Source organism: Bombina bombina, chromosome 5 (genome assembly GCF_027579735.1).
Source record: "Bombina bombina isolate aBomBom1 chromosome 5, aBomBom1.pri, whole genome shotgun sequence".
Classification (NCBI taxonomy): Eukaryota; Metazoa; Chordata; class Amphibia; order Anura; family Bombinatoridae; genus Bombina; species Bombina bombina.
The window spans coordinates 836,396,440-836,410,796 of NC_069503.1; the positions used below are offsets into that span (position 1 = coordinate 836,396,440).

Here is a 14,357-nt window from a genome sequence, read left to right on the forward strand (position 1 = left end):
ATGAATCAGATAGGGCATGTAATTTTAAACAATTTTCCAATTTACTTTTATCACCAATTTTGCTTTGTTCTCTTGGTATTCTTAGTTGAAAGCTTAACCTAGGAGGTTCATATGCTAATTTCTTAGACCTTGAAGGCCACCTCTTTTCAGAATGCATTTTAACAGTTTTTCACCACTAGAGGGTGTTAGTTCATGTGTTTCATATAGATAACACTGTGCTCATGCACGTGAAGTTATCTGGTAGCCAGCACTGATTGGCTAAACTGCAAGTCTGTCAAAAGAACTGAAATAAAGGGGCAGTTTGCAGAGGCTTAGATACAAGATAATCACAGAGGTAAAAAGTATATTAATATAACTGTGTTGGTTATGCAAAACTGGGGAATGGGTAATAAAGGGATTATCTATCTTTTAAAACAATAAAAATTCTGGTGTAGACTGTCCCTTTAAGTACACCCCAAAAACATCAGAAAACTCCTAGTCAACCCCTCATTGGTATCTACAAAATTGCTGAAATATGTTCTATCCTAGCAGACAACTGTAACATAACATAACAGACGTGCAAATATTTAATATTTAAATAAGCAGTGATTACTCCTTCTCAGGCTCATCATTTCAGGCTTGCCGGAAACGGAAGTTAAGTGGCAGCAGCTCCTTAAAGGGATAGTCCAAATTAAGCTTTCATGATTCAGATAGGGCATGCCATTTTCAACAACTGTCATGTCATTTTAAACTCTAATTTACTTTTATCATCAAATTTGCTTTGTTCTCTTGTTATTGTTAGTTGAAAGCTAAACCTAGATAGGCTCATATGCTAATTTCTAAGCCCTTGAAGGCCGCCTCTCAACTGAATGCATTTGACAGTTGTTCACAGCTAGAGGGTGTTAGTTCATGTGTTTCATATAGATAACACTGTGCTCACGCACGTGAAGTTATTTAAGAGTCAGCACTAATTGCCTGAAAAGCAAGTCTGTCAAAAGATCTGAGATAAGGAGGCCGTCTGGGGTATGGTAAATAAAGGGATTATCTATCTTTTTAAACAATAAAATGTTTGGTGTTCACTATCCCTTTAACCTGTCTACCACTTTTAGGTTGCGGATTGAAATCATTCCAATCTGATATGATCGGGATGATTGACAGCCCCTGCTAGCGGCCAATTGCCTGCCAGTAAGCAGGGGGCGGCAATTATACCAGAAATGCTTGTTTAATGATAAATGTGGACAGCTTATTTATATAGTGAATCATGTCTGCTCGACATATGATAAATCAACCTCTAACACTCATTAAGAGAACCCGTTCTGCAAATTTTGCCAAAAAGTGTTGCTTCTGTAATTCCACATTGCTAGTTGCTCTTATTTGATGTGCGATAGATCATATATTGAGGCCATTAAAAGAATTATATATATTAATGTCAGGAATACCCTCTGGTGATAGACTGGTAAAGATAGGTGAAGAGAGCCTCAATGAATTTTCGAGTATAGTCTCGCCTGAGAAGAGCCCTTATCAGAAACATGAGTGTCTATAAATGTAGCTCATAGACTAAATTTAACTGGCTGTATCTATTGAATGCAGTTTTTAAAATCTGTATAACATTTGTATCCTATATTGAAATTAGTCATTCCAACTCATATTGCTACTTCTACAAATCCCAATACCAATGAGCAATTGTGTAGGGGAGTTTTTAGAGTTAATGAGGGTTGCAACAAGGTGATCACATTAAAGGGACAGTCTACTGTAAAAACACGCCCCCTTCTATGATGAGTTGGGATGTCACGTGATTGTGTGCATTGTGATGCTGTGTTACTGCCAGTTTGTAATAGTCTGCACTGAACATATGGGCTATTGGACACAAGCGGCATCACAATGAGAACACGCCCCCCAATATGATGGGGAATAGTGTCATGTGATCGCGTGTAATGTGATGCGGTTATACTGACGCTCAGATAGAGGGTGTGATACCTATACCACTTATTTGATTGGCTATTGGGAAAATAAAGTATCCAATGAAAGGAACCAATTACGGCTTTGAGAAAGCCTAGACGAAACGTGCATTAGGTGTTCGCCTGTCTGTGAGTAATCTGGACTTCGTTATCCTCTACTTGTGTATATTTTTGATTGTTAAATTGATAATTTGGTTATTCCACGATCACTGCAAGCCCGTACATTTTTCACAATAATTGTAAGTAGCTGTCTACTGAGAGATAGTCGGTTAAGCCCAACCCTTTACCCACCTTTGTGGGTATCATCTAATCATAGTCAGTAGTTTACTAGGGATCTTTTTCTAACTCAGTGGGCATCTTACAATGGGCCTCTGACAGTGCTGAAACCTGCTTAATTTTGGAAACTACAAACTTTGATCTTGATTGCTTTATTTTGAAATGACACATTGCTGTGTGTCTAATCCAGTGCTACTTTGTTTTTAAATGTGTTTTTTTTATACTCTTCCCATTTAGGATGTTTGCCTTTTAATTTTTTAGAGTAAAAACTAAATTTATGCTTACCTGATAAATTACTTTCTTTTATGAAATGAAGAGTCCACAGATTTCATCCTTACTTGTGGGATATTAACCTCCTGCTTACAGGAAGTGGCAAAGAGCACCACAGCAGAGCTGTATATATAGCCCCTCCCCTTCCCCTCCACTCTCAGTCATTCGGCCGAAGGTATAGGAAGAGAAAAAGGAAAGGCTAAAAGGTGCAGAGGTGACTGAAGTTTACAAAAAATATAAAGAAAACATGTCTTAAAAAGAACAGGGTGGGCCGTGGACTCGTCATATCGTAAAAGAAAGTAATTTATCAGGTAAGCATAAATTTAGTTTTCTTTTACAAAGATATGACGAGTCCACGGATTTCATCCTTACTTGTGGGAAACCAATACCAAAGCAATAGGACACGGATGAAAGGGAGGGACAAGACAGGAACCTAAACGGAAGGCACCACTGCTTGAAGAACCTTTCTCCCAAAAATAGCCTCAGAAGAAGCAAAAGTATCAAATTTGTAAAATTTGGAAAAAGTGTGAAGGGACGACCAATTCGCAGCCTTACAAATCTGTTCAACAGATGCATCGCTTTTAAAAGCCCATGTGGAAGCCACAGCCCTAGTAGAATGAGCCATAATTCTTTCAGGAGGCTGCTGTCCAGCAGTCTCATATGCCAGGCGGATGATACTTCTGAGCCAAAAAGAAAGAGGTAGCCGTAGCTTTCTGACCCCTACGCTTTCCAGAATAAACAAGGAATAAAGAAGAAGATAGACGGAAATCCTTAGTTGCCTGTAAGTAAAACTTTAAGGCACGGACCACATCCAAATTATGCAACATACACTCCTTCTTTGAAGAAGGGTTAGGACATAAGGAAGGAACAACAATTTCCTGATTAATATTCTTATTTGAAACAACCTAAAAACAGAACTTTCCAGGATAACAATTTTATATCCATGGAATGCATGGGTTTAAACGGAACCCCTTGAAGAACTCGAAGAACTAAATTCAAACTCCAGGGAGGAGTAATGGGTCTAAATACAGGCTTAATTCTAGATAAAGCCTGACAAAAAGACTGAACATCTGGTACATTTGCCAAGCGTTTGTGAAACAGAATTGACAAAGCTGAAATTTGTCCCCTTAAGGAACTTGCTGATAACCCTTTCTCCAATCCTTGGAGAAAAGACAGAATCCTAGGAATCCCAACTTTACTCCATGAGTAACTCTTGGATTCACACCAATAAAGATATTTACACCATATCTTATGATAGATATTTCTAGTGACAGGCTTTCTAGCCTATATCAAAGTATTGATGACCGAATCAGAGAATCCTCGCTTCGGGAAAATCAAGCGTTCAATCTCCACGCAGTCAGCTGCAGAGAAATTAGATTTGGATGTTGGAAAGGACCTTGAATGAGAAGGTCCTGTCCCAATGGAAGTTTCCACGGTGGCAGAGAGGACATGTCCACTAGATCCGCATACCAAATCCTGCGTGGCCACGCAGGCGCTAACAGGATCACTGAAGCTCTCTCCTGTTAGATTCGAGCAATCACGCGTGGAAGGAGAGGAAGCGGCGGAAACACATAAGCTCGGCTGAACAACCAAGGCTCTGCCAAGGCATCTATCAGTTCGGCCTGAGGATCCCTTGACCGGGATCCGTATCTTGGAAGCTTGGCATTCTGTCGAGATGCCATCAAATCCAATTCCGGTCTGCCCCATCTGAGAATCAATGAGGCAAATACCTCTGGGTGAAGGTCCCACTCCCCCGGATGAAAAGTCTGCCGACTTAGAAAATCTGCTTCCCAGTTCTCTACTCCTGGGATGTAGATTGCTGACAGATGACAAGAGTGGGCCTCCGCCCAACTGATTATCTTGGATACCTCTATTATCGCTAAGGAACTCCTTGTTCCCCCCTGATGATTGATAAATGCCACAGTCGTGATGTTGTCCGACTGGAATCTGATGAATTTGGCCGAAGCCAACTGAGGCCATGCCTGAAGCGTATTGAATATTGCTCTCAGTTCCAGAATATTGATTGGAAGTAGAGACTCCACTTGAGTCCAAACACCCTGAGCCTTCAGGGAGTTCCAAACTGCACCCCAGCCCAGAAGGCTGGCATCTGTTGTCACTATCACCCACGAGGGTCTGCGGAAACAAGTCCCTTGGGACAGATGATCCGGCAACAACCATCAAAGAAGAGAGTTTCTGGTCTCTTGATCCAGATTTATCTGAGGAGATAAATCCGCATAATCCCCATTCCACTGTCCGAGCATGCACAGTTGCAGTGATCTGAGATGAAAGTGAGCAAACGGAACGATGTCCATTGCCGCTACCATAAATCCAATTACCTCCATACACTGAGCCACTGATGGCCGAGGAATGGACTGAAGTGCTCAGCAAGTATTTAGAATCTTTGATTTCCTGACATCCGTCAGAAAAATTTTCATGGCTACCGAGTCTATCAGAGTTCCCAAGAAAGGAACCCTTGTCTGTGGGACAAGTGAACTCTTCTCTATGTTCACCTTCCAGCTGTGGGTTCTCAGAAAAGACAACACTGTGTCCGTGTGAGAGTTTGTCAGATGTTATGTTGACGCCTGAATCAGAATATTGTCCAGATAAGGCACCACCGCTATTCCTCGCGGTCTGAGAACCGCCAAAAGAGACCCTAGAACCTTTGTGAAGATTCTGGGTGCTGTGGCCAACCCGAAAGGAAGAGCCACAAACTGATAATGTTTGTCCAAGAAGGCAAACCTTAGAAACCGATGATGATCCTTGTGGATTGGAATATGAAGGTAAGCATCCTTTAAATCCACGGAATTCATATATTGACCCTCCTGGATCATTGGAAAGATTGTTCGTATAGTCTCCATCTTGAACGATGGGACTCTAAGAAACTTGTTTAGACACTTGAGATCTAAAATGGGTCTGAAAGTTCCCTCTTTTTTGGGAACCACAAATAGGTTTGAGTAAAACCCCTGCTCCTGTTCCAATTTTGGAACTGGACAAATTACTCCCATAGTAGAAAGGTCTTTTACACAGTGTAAGAAAGCCTCTCTTTTTATCTGGTTTGCAGATAACTTTGAAAGATGAAATCTCCCTCTTGGGAGAAAGGCCTTGAATTCCAATTGATAACCGTGGGTCACTATTTCTAGTGCCCAGGGATCCTGAACATCTCTTGCCCAAGCCTGAGCAAAGAAAGAGAGTCTGCCCCCTACTAGATCCAGTCCCGGATCGGGGGTCGCCCCTTCATGCTATTTTAGGAGCAGCAGCGGGCTTTTTGGATTGTTTACCCTTATTCCAGTTCTGATTAGGTCTCCAAACTGACTTAGATTGGGTAAAATTCCCTTCTTGCTTTGAGGAAGAAGAAGAAGCGGGGCTCCTCCTTTAAAGTTCCGAAAGGAATGAAAATTATTCTGTTTACCCCTCATTTTAACCAATTTATCCTGAGGTAGGGCATGGCCTTTACCTCCTGTAATATCAGAAATGATTTCCTTCAATTCTGGCCCGAAAAGGGTCTTACCTTTAAAGGGAATAGCTAAAAGCTTATGTTTTGATGACACATCAGCAGACCAAGATTTAAGCCACAATGCCCTACGTGCTAAAATAGCAAATCCTGCATTTTTTGCCACTAATTTAGCAATTTGAAAAGCGGCATCAGTAATAAAAGAATTAGCTAGCTTGAGAGCCTTAATTCTATCTAAGATGTCATCTTATGGAATCTCAACCTTAAGAGACTCTTCTAGAGCCTCAAACCAAAAAGCTGCTGCAGTAGTTACTGGAACAATGCAAGCCGTAGGTTGTAAAAGAAACCCCTGATTAACAAATAATCTCTTTAGAAGACCCTCTAATTTCTTATCCATAGGGTTTTTGAAAGCACAACTATCCTCAATGGGTATAGTAGTATGCTTAGCTAGGGTAGATATAGCCCCCTCTACCTTAGGGACTGTTTGCCATGAGTCCCGAATGGTATCTGATATGGGAAACATTTTCTTAAAATTAGGAGGGGGAGAAAACGGTATACCTGGTCTATCCCATTCCTTTCTAACAATTTCCGAAATTCTCTTAGGAACCGGAAAAACATCAGTGTAAGTAGGTACTTCCAAATATTTATCCATTTTACACAATTTCTCTGGAGGAATCACAATTGGGTCACAATTATCCAGAATCGCTAAAACCTCCCTAAGTAACAAGCGGAGGTGTTCAAGCTTAAATTTAAATGACATAGCATCCAAATCTTTCTGAGGCAAAACATTCCCTAAATCAGAAATTTCACCCTCAGACAGTAATTCCCTGATCCCCAACTCAGAGCACTGTGAGGGAACATCAGAAATAGCTAATAAAGCATCAGAGGATTCAGTGTTTACATTAATACTTGACCTAGTGTGTTTACCCTGCAACACTGGTAATTTATACAATACCTCTGTAAGGGTAGTTGACATAACTGCAGCCATCTCCTGCAGAGTATAAGAATTAGACGCACTAGAAGTACTAGGCGTCGCTTGTGTGGGCGTTAAAGGTTGTGACACTTGGGTAGAATTGGATGGCATATCCTGATTCTCTTCAAACTGAGAATCATCCTTAGGCACACTTACTTTATTTAAAATATGCTTTTTACATTGTAAAGCCCTTTCAGTACAAAAGTTACACAATGTTAGAGGGGGTTGCACAATAGCTTCGAAACCTCAATGTCAGACATGTTGAACAGACTAGTAATACCACAAAAGTCGTTTAAACACTTATTTATAGCATAAAATAAACATTAGAAAAAACGTGTACTGTGCCGTTAAGAAAAGAAAAAGTGAACAATTTTTCCAAAATGCACAAAAAACGTTAAATTATTCCCAAATTTAACTTAAATATCGTTGGTTAATCCAAAAATTACTGCACCCAGAAGCAAGGGCAGAACTAAGGCTTTAGAAGTACTTATATCAACATCTAGTCAAAAAAGATAAAAATACCCTCTACACCTTGCCACAGCTCTGCTGTGGCGCCTACCTGCCCCCAGAGTACTTCGAATCAAGTTTCCAACCCTTCAGACCAGCTACACAATCCAGGAGCCACTGAGTTACTGTTTGCTGCTGCTAAGTCTGAAGGAAATGCACCCAAATAGGCTCTGCCCCTTAAGGTCAAAAGTTGGAGTAGGCCCAAACAACACTGCATGGGAATGCAGTTTTGCACTAAAGTAGAAATACACACACAATACAACCCTCAAGCATAAAACCAATAAGTTTTAAGTGCCAAAAATAAAAAAACATAAAACATAATTTTTTACATTTTCTCCCATGTCACATAATGCCCAAATATCAACTAATGATAAATATAATATAGGGACTCCAGTAACACCCCTCTTATTAAAATAGGTTTTACTGCTTACCCCATCCCCATACAGGGAAATAATGCCAGCCAGTTCTGATACACCAAGTCTCCTCAGAAAAAAAGGCTGCACATACCTTAATGCTGCTTGTAGCATGAAACCGGTCTCCACACTGAAGATGTCTCATGGTTACCTTCAGAAGTCTTGTAGGAACCAGCATGGATCTTAGTTACAAATGCTAAGATCATCAAACCTCAGGGCAGAAATCTTCTTCCATATCTCCCTGAGGAAAATAGTACGCACAGGTACCATTTAAAATAAAAAACTTCTTGATTGAAGAAACTAAAACTAACAACTCACTTTACCATGTCTTCCTAGTATAACACAGGCAAAGAGAATGACTGGGGGTGGAAGGGAAGGGGAGGAGCTATTTATACAGCTCTGCTGTGGTGCTCTTTGCCACTTCCTGTTAGCAGGAGGTTAATATCCCACAAGTAAGGATGAAATCCGTGGACTCGTCATATCTTTGTAAAAGAAAGTTACGTTTTAATTTTTGTCTCCCTCTTTGTAGATTTACCTATGTGTTTAAGTCGGTGCCATATAGTGTTTTTATTTTTTCTTTCTTTTTGATTATACTATGTATTAACCACTAGGGCACCCCCCACACTTCCCTGAGGGATATGAGTGTATGGGCCATAAATGGAATAGTAATTTGATAAATGAGACAGTTCTATACCTATCTTACTGATAAACATTTGTACCCTATATTGAAATTAGTTATTCCAACTAAGATTGCTACTTCTACAAATCCCAATACCAATGGGCGATTGTGTAGGGGAGTTTTTAGAGAACAAGGTGATCACATTATAGGGACAGTCTACTCCAGAATTGTTATCGTTTAAAAAGATAGATAATCCCTTTCCCCAGTTTTGCATAACCAACAGTTATTTTAATATACTTTTTACCTCTGTGATAACCTTGTATATAAGCCTCTGCAGACCACCCCCTTATGTCAGTTCTTTTGACTGACTTGCATTTCAGCCAATTAGTGCCGACTCATAAATAACTCCAGGTGAGTGAGCACAATGTTATCTATATGGTGCACATGAACTAGCACTGTCTAGCTGGGAAAAACTGTCAAAATGCACTGAGGCGGCCTTCAAGGGATTAGAAATTAGCCTAACTAGATTTAGCTTTCAACAAAGAATACCAAGAGAACAAAGCAAATATGATGATAAAAGTACATTGGACAGTTGTTTAAAATTGCATGCCCTATCTGAATCATGATAGTTTAATTTTGATAAGACTGTCCCTTTAAGGATAGTAAAGTTGGGGACGGGTTTTTTGGAGTGGTGGATAGTCATGGTTAGAATTAGTTGTGGTGATGTTCAGTGAGGAGCAGTCAGGAAAAACTGTTCTAAAGTGATCAACTCAGTGTTGGTTATAATTTATTTTGTATTCTCCACACTGAGTTTTATCAATCTAAATGCAATTGTAAGAAACTAGAAGCAGGTAAATAACTACTTTAGAGAGTCAGTGGGAGCACTGTGCAATGCATAATATATAAGCAAACGTTATAGGACACTGTCAATCCTAACAATCTAATCTCCATTACCCACAGCGCTTATCCCCTCTCTTTTGTTGTGCCCTTTGGAATGCTCCCTCTGTCTGTAACAAACTTACAACTGTTCATAACCTTTGTCTCTAATGCTTTCAATCTTCTAGCAATTACTGAAACCTGGCTATCTTCTTCTGACACTGCTTCCATTGCTGCTCTCACACATGGCGGTCTCCATTTTAGTCACACACCTAGGCCAGGTGAGAGACATGGTGTCGGTGTTGGAATCTTACTCTCCCCCTCCTGCTCCTATCAGCACCTGCATCCTCATCCATCTCTCTCCTTCTCCTCCTTTGAAGTCCACTGCATCCGCCTGTTCTCCCCCCCTCTCATTCAGAGTGGCAGTTATCTATCGCCCCCCCCCTGGACCAACCTCCCAATTCCTTGACAACTTTGCTGCCTGAATTTCTCACTTTCTCTCTACAAATACACCTGCTCTAATCCTAGGGGACTTCAACATAACTATTGATAACCCATCTGCCCCTGCTGCCTCTAAACTTCTCTCACTCACAAACTCCTTTGGTCTCTCACAATCCACCCTATTCCCTACTCACCTCAACGGACACTTTATTGATCTGGTATTCTCCTACCTCTGATCCTTTTCTGATGTCACCTGTCGCCCATTTCATACCACCATCTGCTCACCTATAATCTTAATGTACATGCTAAACCTATTTCTCTCCCTCGTTCCCGCACCTGTAGAAATCTGCACACTGTGGATCCTCTCCAACTTTTCAACCATATTCAAAAATGCCTCCCCCACACTTCAGCTGTATCCTGCCCTGATCTTGCTACAACCCATTATAACAATACTCTCTCCTCTGCACTCAACACCCTTGCTCCTCCACAAATACGCGAAACCCCACGTCGTCAGCTCCAGCCCTGGCACTCTCAGCAAACATGCTACCTACCCATGCTGCTGAACGTGCCTGGAGGAAATCCTGCTCTGAACCAGATTTCCTCCACTATAAGTTCATTCTTTATTTTTACTCCTCTGCCCTTCACTTAGCCAAGCAAAACTACTTCTCTTTTCTTATATCTTCTCATTCCTTAAACCCAAAAATGTCTCTTCGACTACTTTTTCAACAAAACACTTACCATCTGAAGTAACATCCCAACACAAGACTGCAACCTTCCATCTCCGCCCCCGGTCACCCCCTCCACCACTCTCAGTACCTTCCCCCCCAACCACCGAGAATGAAGTGAGTTCCCTAATGTCTTCCTCACACCTCACTACCTGCCCACTCGACCCTATCCCTTCACATCTAATACCTTCTCTGTTGTCTACCCTCACTCCAGCTCTTACTCACATATTCAACCGATCCCTTACTACTGGTTCATTTCCATCTTCCTTCAAACAAGCAAAGGTCACCCCCATCCTCAAAAAACCCTCCCTCAACCCCAATTATCCTGCAAACTACTGCCCCATATCACTGCTTCCGCTAGCTTCAAAAGTCCTTGAAAAACTAGTTTTCTAACGCCTAACCCACTTTCTGTCATCCGACTCATTGCTTGACCTCCTGCAATCTGGCTTTCTTCCCCAACACTCAACTGAGACTGCCCTCACCAAGGTTACTAACGATCTTCTTTCTGCTAAAAACAATGGCCACTATTCTATACTTATCTTACTTGACCTGTCTGCTGCCTTTGACACTGTTGACTATCTCCTCCTCCTACGGACTCTAAGCTCCTAAGCTCCCTTGGGCTCTGTGACATTGCCCTCTCCTGAATCCACTCTTATCTCTCTAATAGGTCATTTTCTGTCTCATTTGCTGGTAACTCCTCCTCTTCATTGCCTCTGTCTGTTGGAGTACCTCAAGTCTCTGTTCTAGGCCCTCTATTCTTCTCTATCTATACTTCCTCACTGGGTAAACTTATCAGTAGCTATGGCTTCAACTATCACCTCTATGCTGATGATACTCAGATCTACCTATCCATCCCTGCACTCTCTCCTTCTGTCCTTTCCCACATCAGCGACTGCTTATCTGGCATTTCTTCATGGATGGCCTCTCACCACCTAAAAATCAACATGTTTAAGACTGAGCTTCTTCTAATCCCCCCATCTAATTCTACTCCAGTTTCTAACTTTACTATCACTGTTGGCGGCACCACTATCTCCCCATCATGCCAAGTCCGCTGCCTAGGAGTTACACTTGACTCCAATCTGTCCTTCATACCCCACATCCAATTGCACTCTTCATCCTGTCGCAAACACCCATTCAATATCTCCAAAATTCGTCTTTTTTTGAGTGCTTAAACTACTAAACAGCTAATCCATTCCCTAGTAATTTCCAGGCTTGACTACTGTAATAACCTACCAACTGGCCTTCCTCTCGCCCACCTCTCCCCCCCTTCAATCCATCCTAAATGCCTCTGCTAGGCTAATCCACCTCTCCCGACACTCTGTATCTGCTGCACCTCTTTGTGAGTCCCTTCACTGGCTCCCCATTGACAGCAGAATTAAATTCAAAATTCTCACTCTGACCTACAAAGCCCTTACCAATGCAGCCCCCCCTACCTGTCCTCACTCATCAACAAATATACTCCAGCTGCCCCCTAAGATCCAACAATGATCTACTCCTTGCATATTCTACCATCACCTCCTACCATGCTAGACTACAGGACTTCTCTTCTGCGACACCAACCCTCTGGAATGCACTTCCTCGAGCTGTCAGACTTTCCCCCAACCTCTCCTTTTTTAAACGCTCCCTAAAGACCTTCTTGTTCAGGGAAGCCTATCACCAAATCAGTAAACTAATGGTTTCCACTTGCCTAATAGTTGCCCTCATCTAATTCCACACTAACATCATTCCCACCTTTGCAGTCCCCACCTCCTGTTTCTTACCCTCCTACCCATGTAGACTGTAAGTTCCCATGGGAACAGGGCCCCCAATTCCCCCTGTATTTGTCTGTTAAATTTTGTCTGGTGTCTCATATTGTACTGTACTTTTATCTTTGTTACCCATGAACAGCGCTGCGGAATCTGTCGGCGCATTATAAATAAAGAAGAATAATAATATTACATTCTAGCATCTCTAAATAATAACTGTCTCTTATAATTGGGAGCTTCCACAAGTCTAGACCCACTCATATTTTGTGTGGCTCAGATGCATTGTTTAACCCACTGCTATTGATAGCAACATGGAATCCACAATGTTGCAGTTATGTTGCTATTAGTTGCAGCTGTCATAGGATCTACACCCATGTATTGTTATTAGACAATATGACACAAGATATATATATATATATATATATATATATACACACACAGTATATATATATATATATATATATATATATATATATATATATATATATATAGTATATATATATATATATATATATATATATATATATATATAGTATATATATATATATATATATATATATATATATATATATATATATATTATCTTTCTTAAAATTATGTGGCAAAAGTGGAAGGAAAACACAAATCTCTTTTTCAAACTTGACTGTTTTTTTTTGTATTCTACTATACATTATATAAATCCTCTTTCCCTGACAGCTTGGTGGGAAGTGATGTTATTTATAGGGAAAAAACTTCAATAAACTGCAGGATGTTGAAAAGAGGCTACAACCGATTGCTAAGATGATGTTCATGTGCTGTCAATCTCATGAGAACCTAGACTGTAATTAAGTGCAACTTGAAAATGCAATATAGTTTGAATACAGCATATTTTTTTACAACATATCAATGCTTTATTGAAATTTTGTATTCTGATTAGGCATGTGCGCCTCTTGGGATTGGTGTTGCTACAGGAGAGCAAGTAAGTTTACTCTGTTTGTCGTCTCTAACAACTGAAAAGGAACCGTAAACACTTGTAGATTTTGATGTGAAAAGTTGAATTATATGTAGTAAAACAACTTTGAAATATACTTGTATTATTTATTTTGCCCCTTTTTCCTGTAATTTAAAAATTAAAATGATGAATTTTCCAATCCTGACAAATGGTAGAACGCACAGCAAGCTTCATAAACCTAACCTTGGCACATACACATATCTGTTCTGATTGCCTTCATCAGAGATGATCAGATAATGAACTGCACATCAATTAAGATTTTGTTAACTTAAGTCTAGATTGGCTTCTCCAATTAAGGCAATTGGTGGAGTTTGGCTTTTGAAAAACAATTGCAGCAAACAGGATGTTAATGCATTTAAACATTGTAAAGCTCACCACTATGTTAATAATGCAAGACTGCAGTCAAATCTTGTATTTACAATGTGTTAATGTCCTTTTAAATGGATTACAATGCAGATTATGTGACATCTACTCTACCAGATTGCACATAGACTATATGATTAATACTAACAATTTGTGCTTTGAAGTGATAATATAGGAAGAAAGCTTTATTTTTAATTAATAAACAAGAACACTTTTTTCATTCATTCAGTAGTGTAAATTCACATTCATATAAAATCAGTTAATCACACAATAGATTACTGAAAATGTTACAAAACCTATTTGAAATTTGCAGATTTCTTCTGCTATAAGGATTAAAGACCTGCTTGTTTTTTGTATATATATTATTTTTTACATATATTTATATGTATTTATGTTTGATGATGTTGTTTTAAAGTACTCTTCATTATCACATCTATTAAAGGGATACTAAACACTAAAACATATCATGCACCTCCCTCAAAACAAAGGTAAGATTTTAACATGGCAGTAACCATGACTAGAGGGAGACAATAGAATGCTTATAAAATGTATTTAGTGTATAATGCCCTTTAAAGGGATATGAAGCCCAAACATTGTCTTTTGTGATTCAGACAGAGAACATACCAAGTTTCCAATTTACTTCTATTATTAAATTTTCTTTGTTCCCATGATATTCTGTGTTGAACAGATACCTAGGTAGGCGTCTGGAGCACTACATGGCAGGAAATAATGCTGCTTTCTAGTGTTCTTGCAAATAGATAACATTCAAG

At 40.0% G+C, this 14,357-nt stretch overlaps 1 protein-coding gene across 2 annotated transcripts in view; it reads left to right on the forward strand.

The window, feature by feature from the left end:
* Positions 1-14,357, forward strand: part of LOC128660879 (mitochondrial enolase superfamily member 1) — a 177,115-nt gene that overhangs the window by 139,620 nt on the left and 23,138 nt on the right. For both annotated transcript variants that reach the window (XM_053714961.1, XM_053714962.1), the window contains one exon: positions 13,150-13,191. In XM_053714961.1, the coding sequence (XP_053570936.1) occupies positions 13,150-13,191 (42 nt within the window). The remainder of the gene's footprint in view (positions 1-13,149; positions 13,192-14,357) is intronic.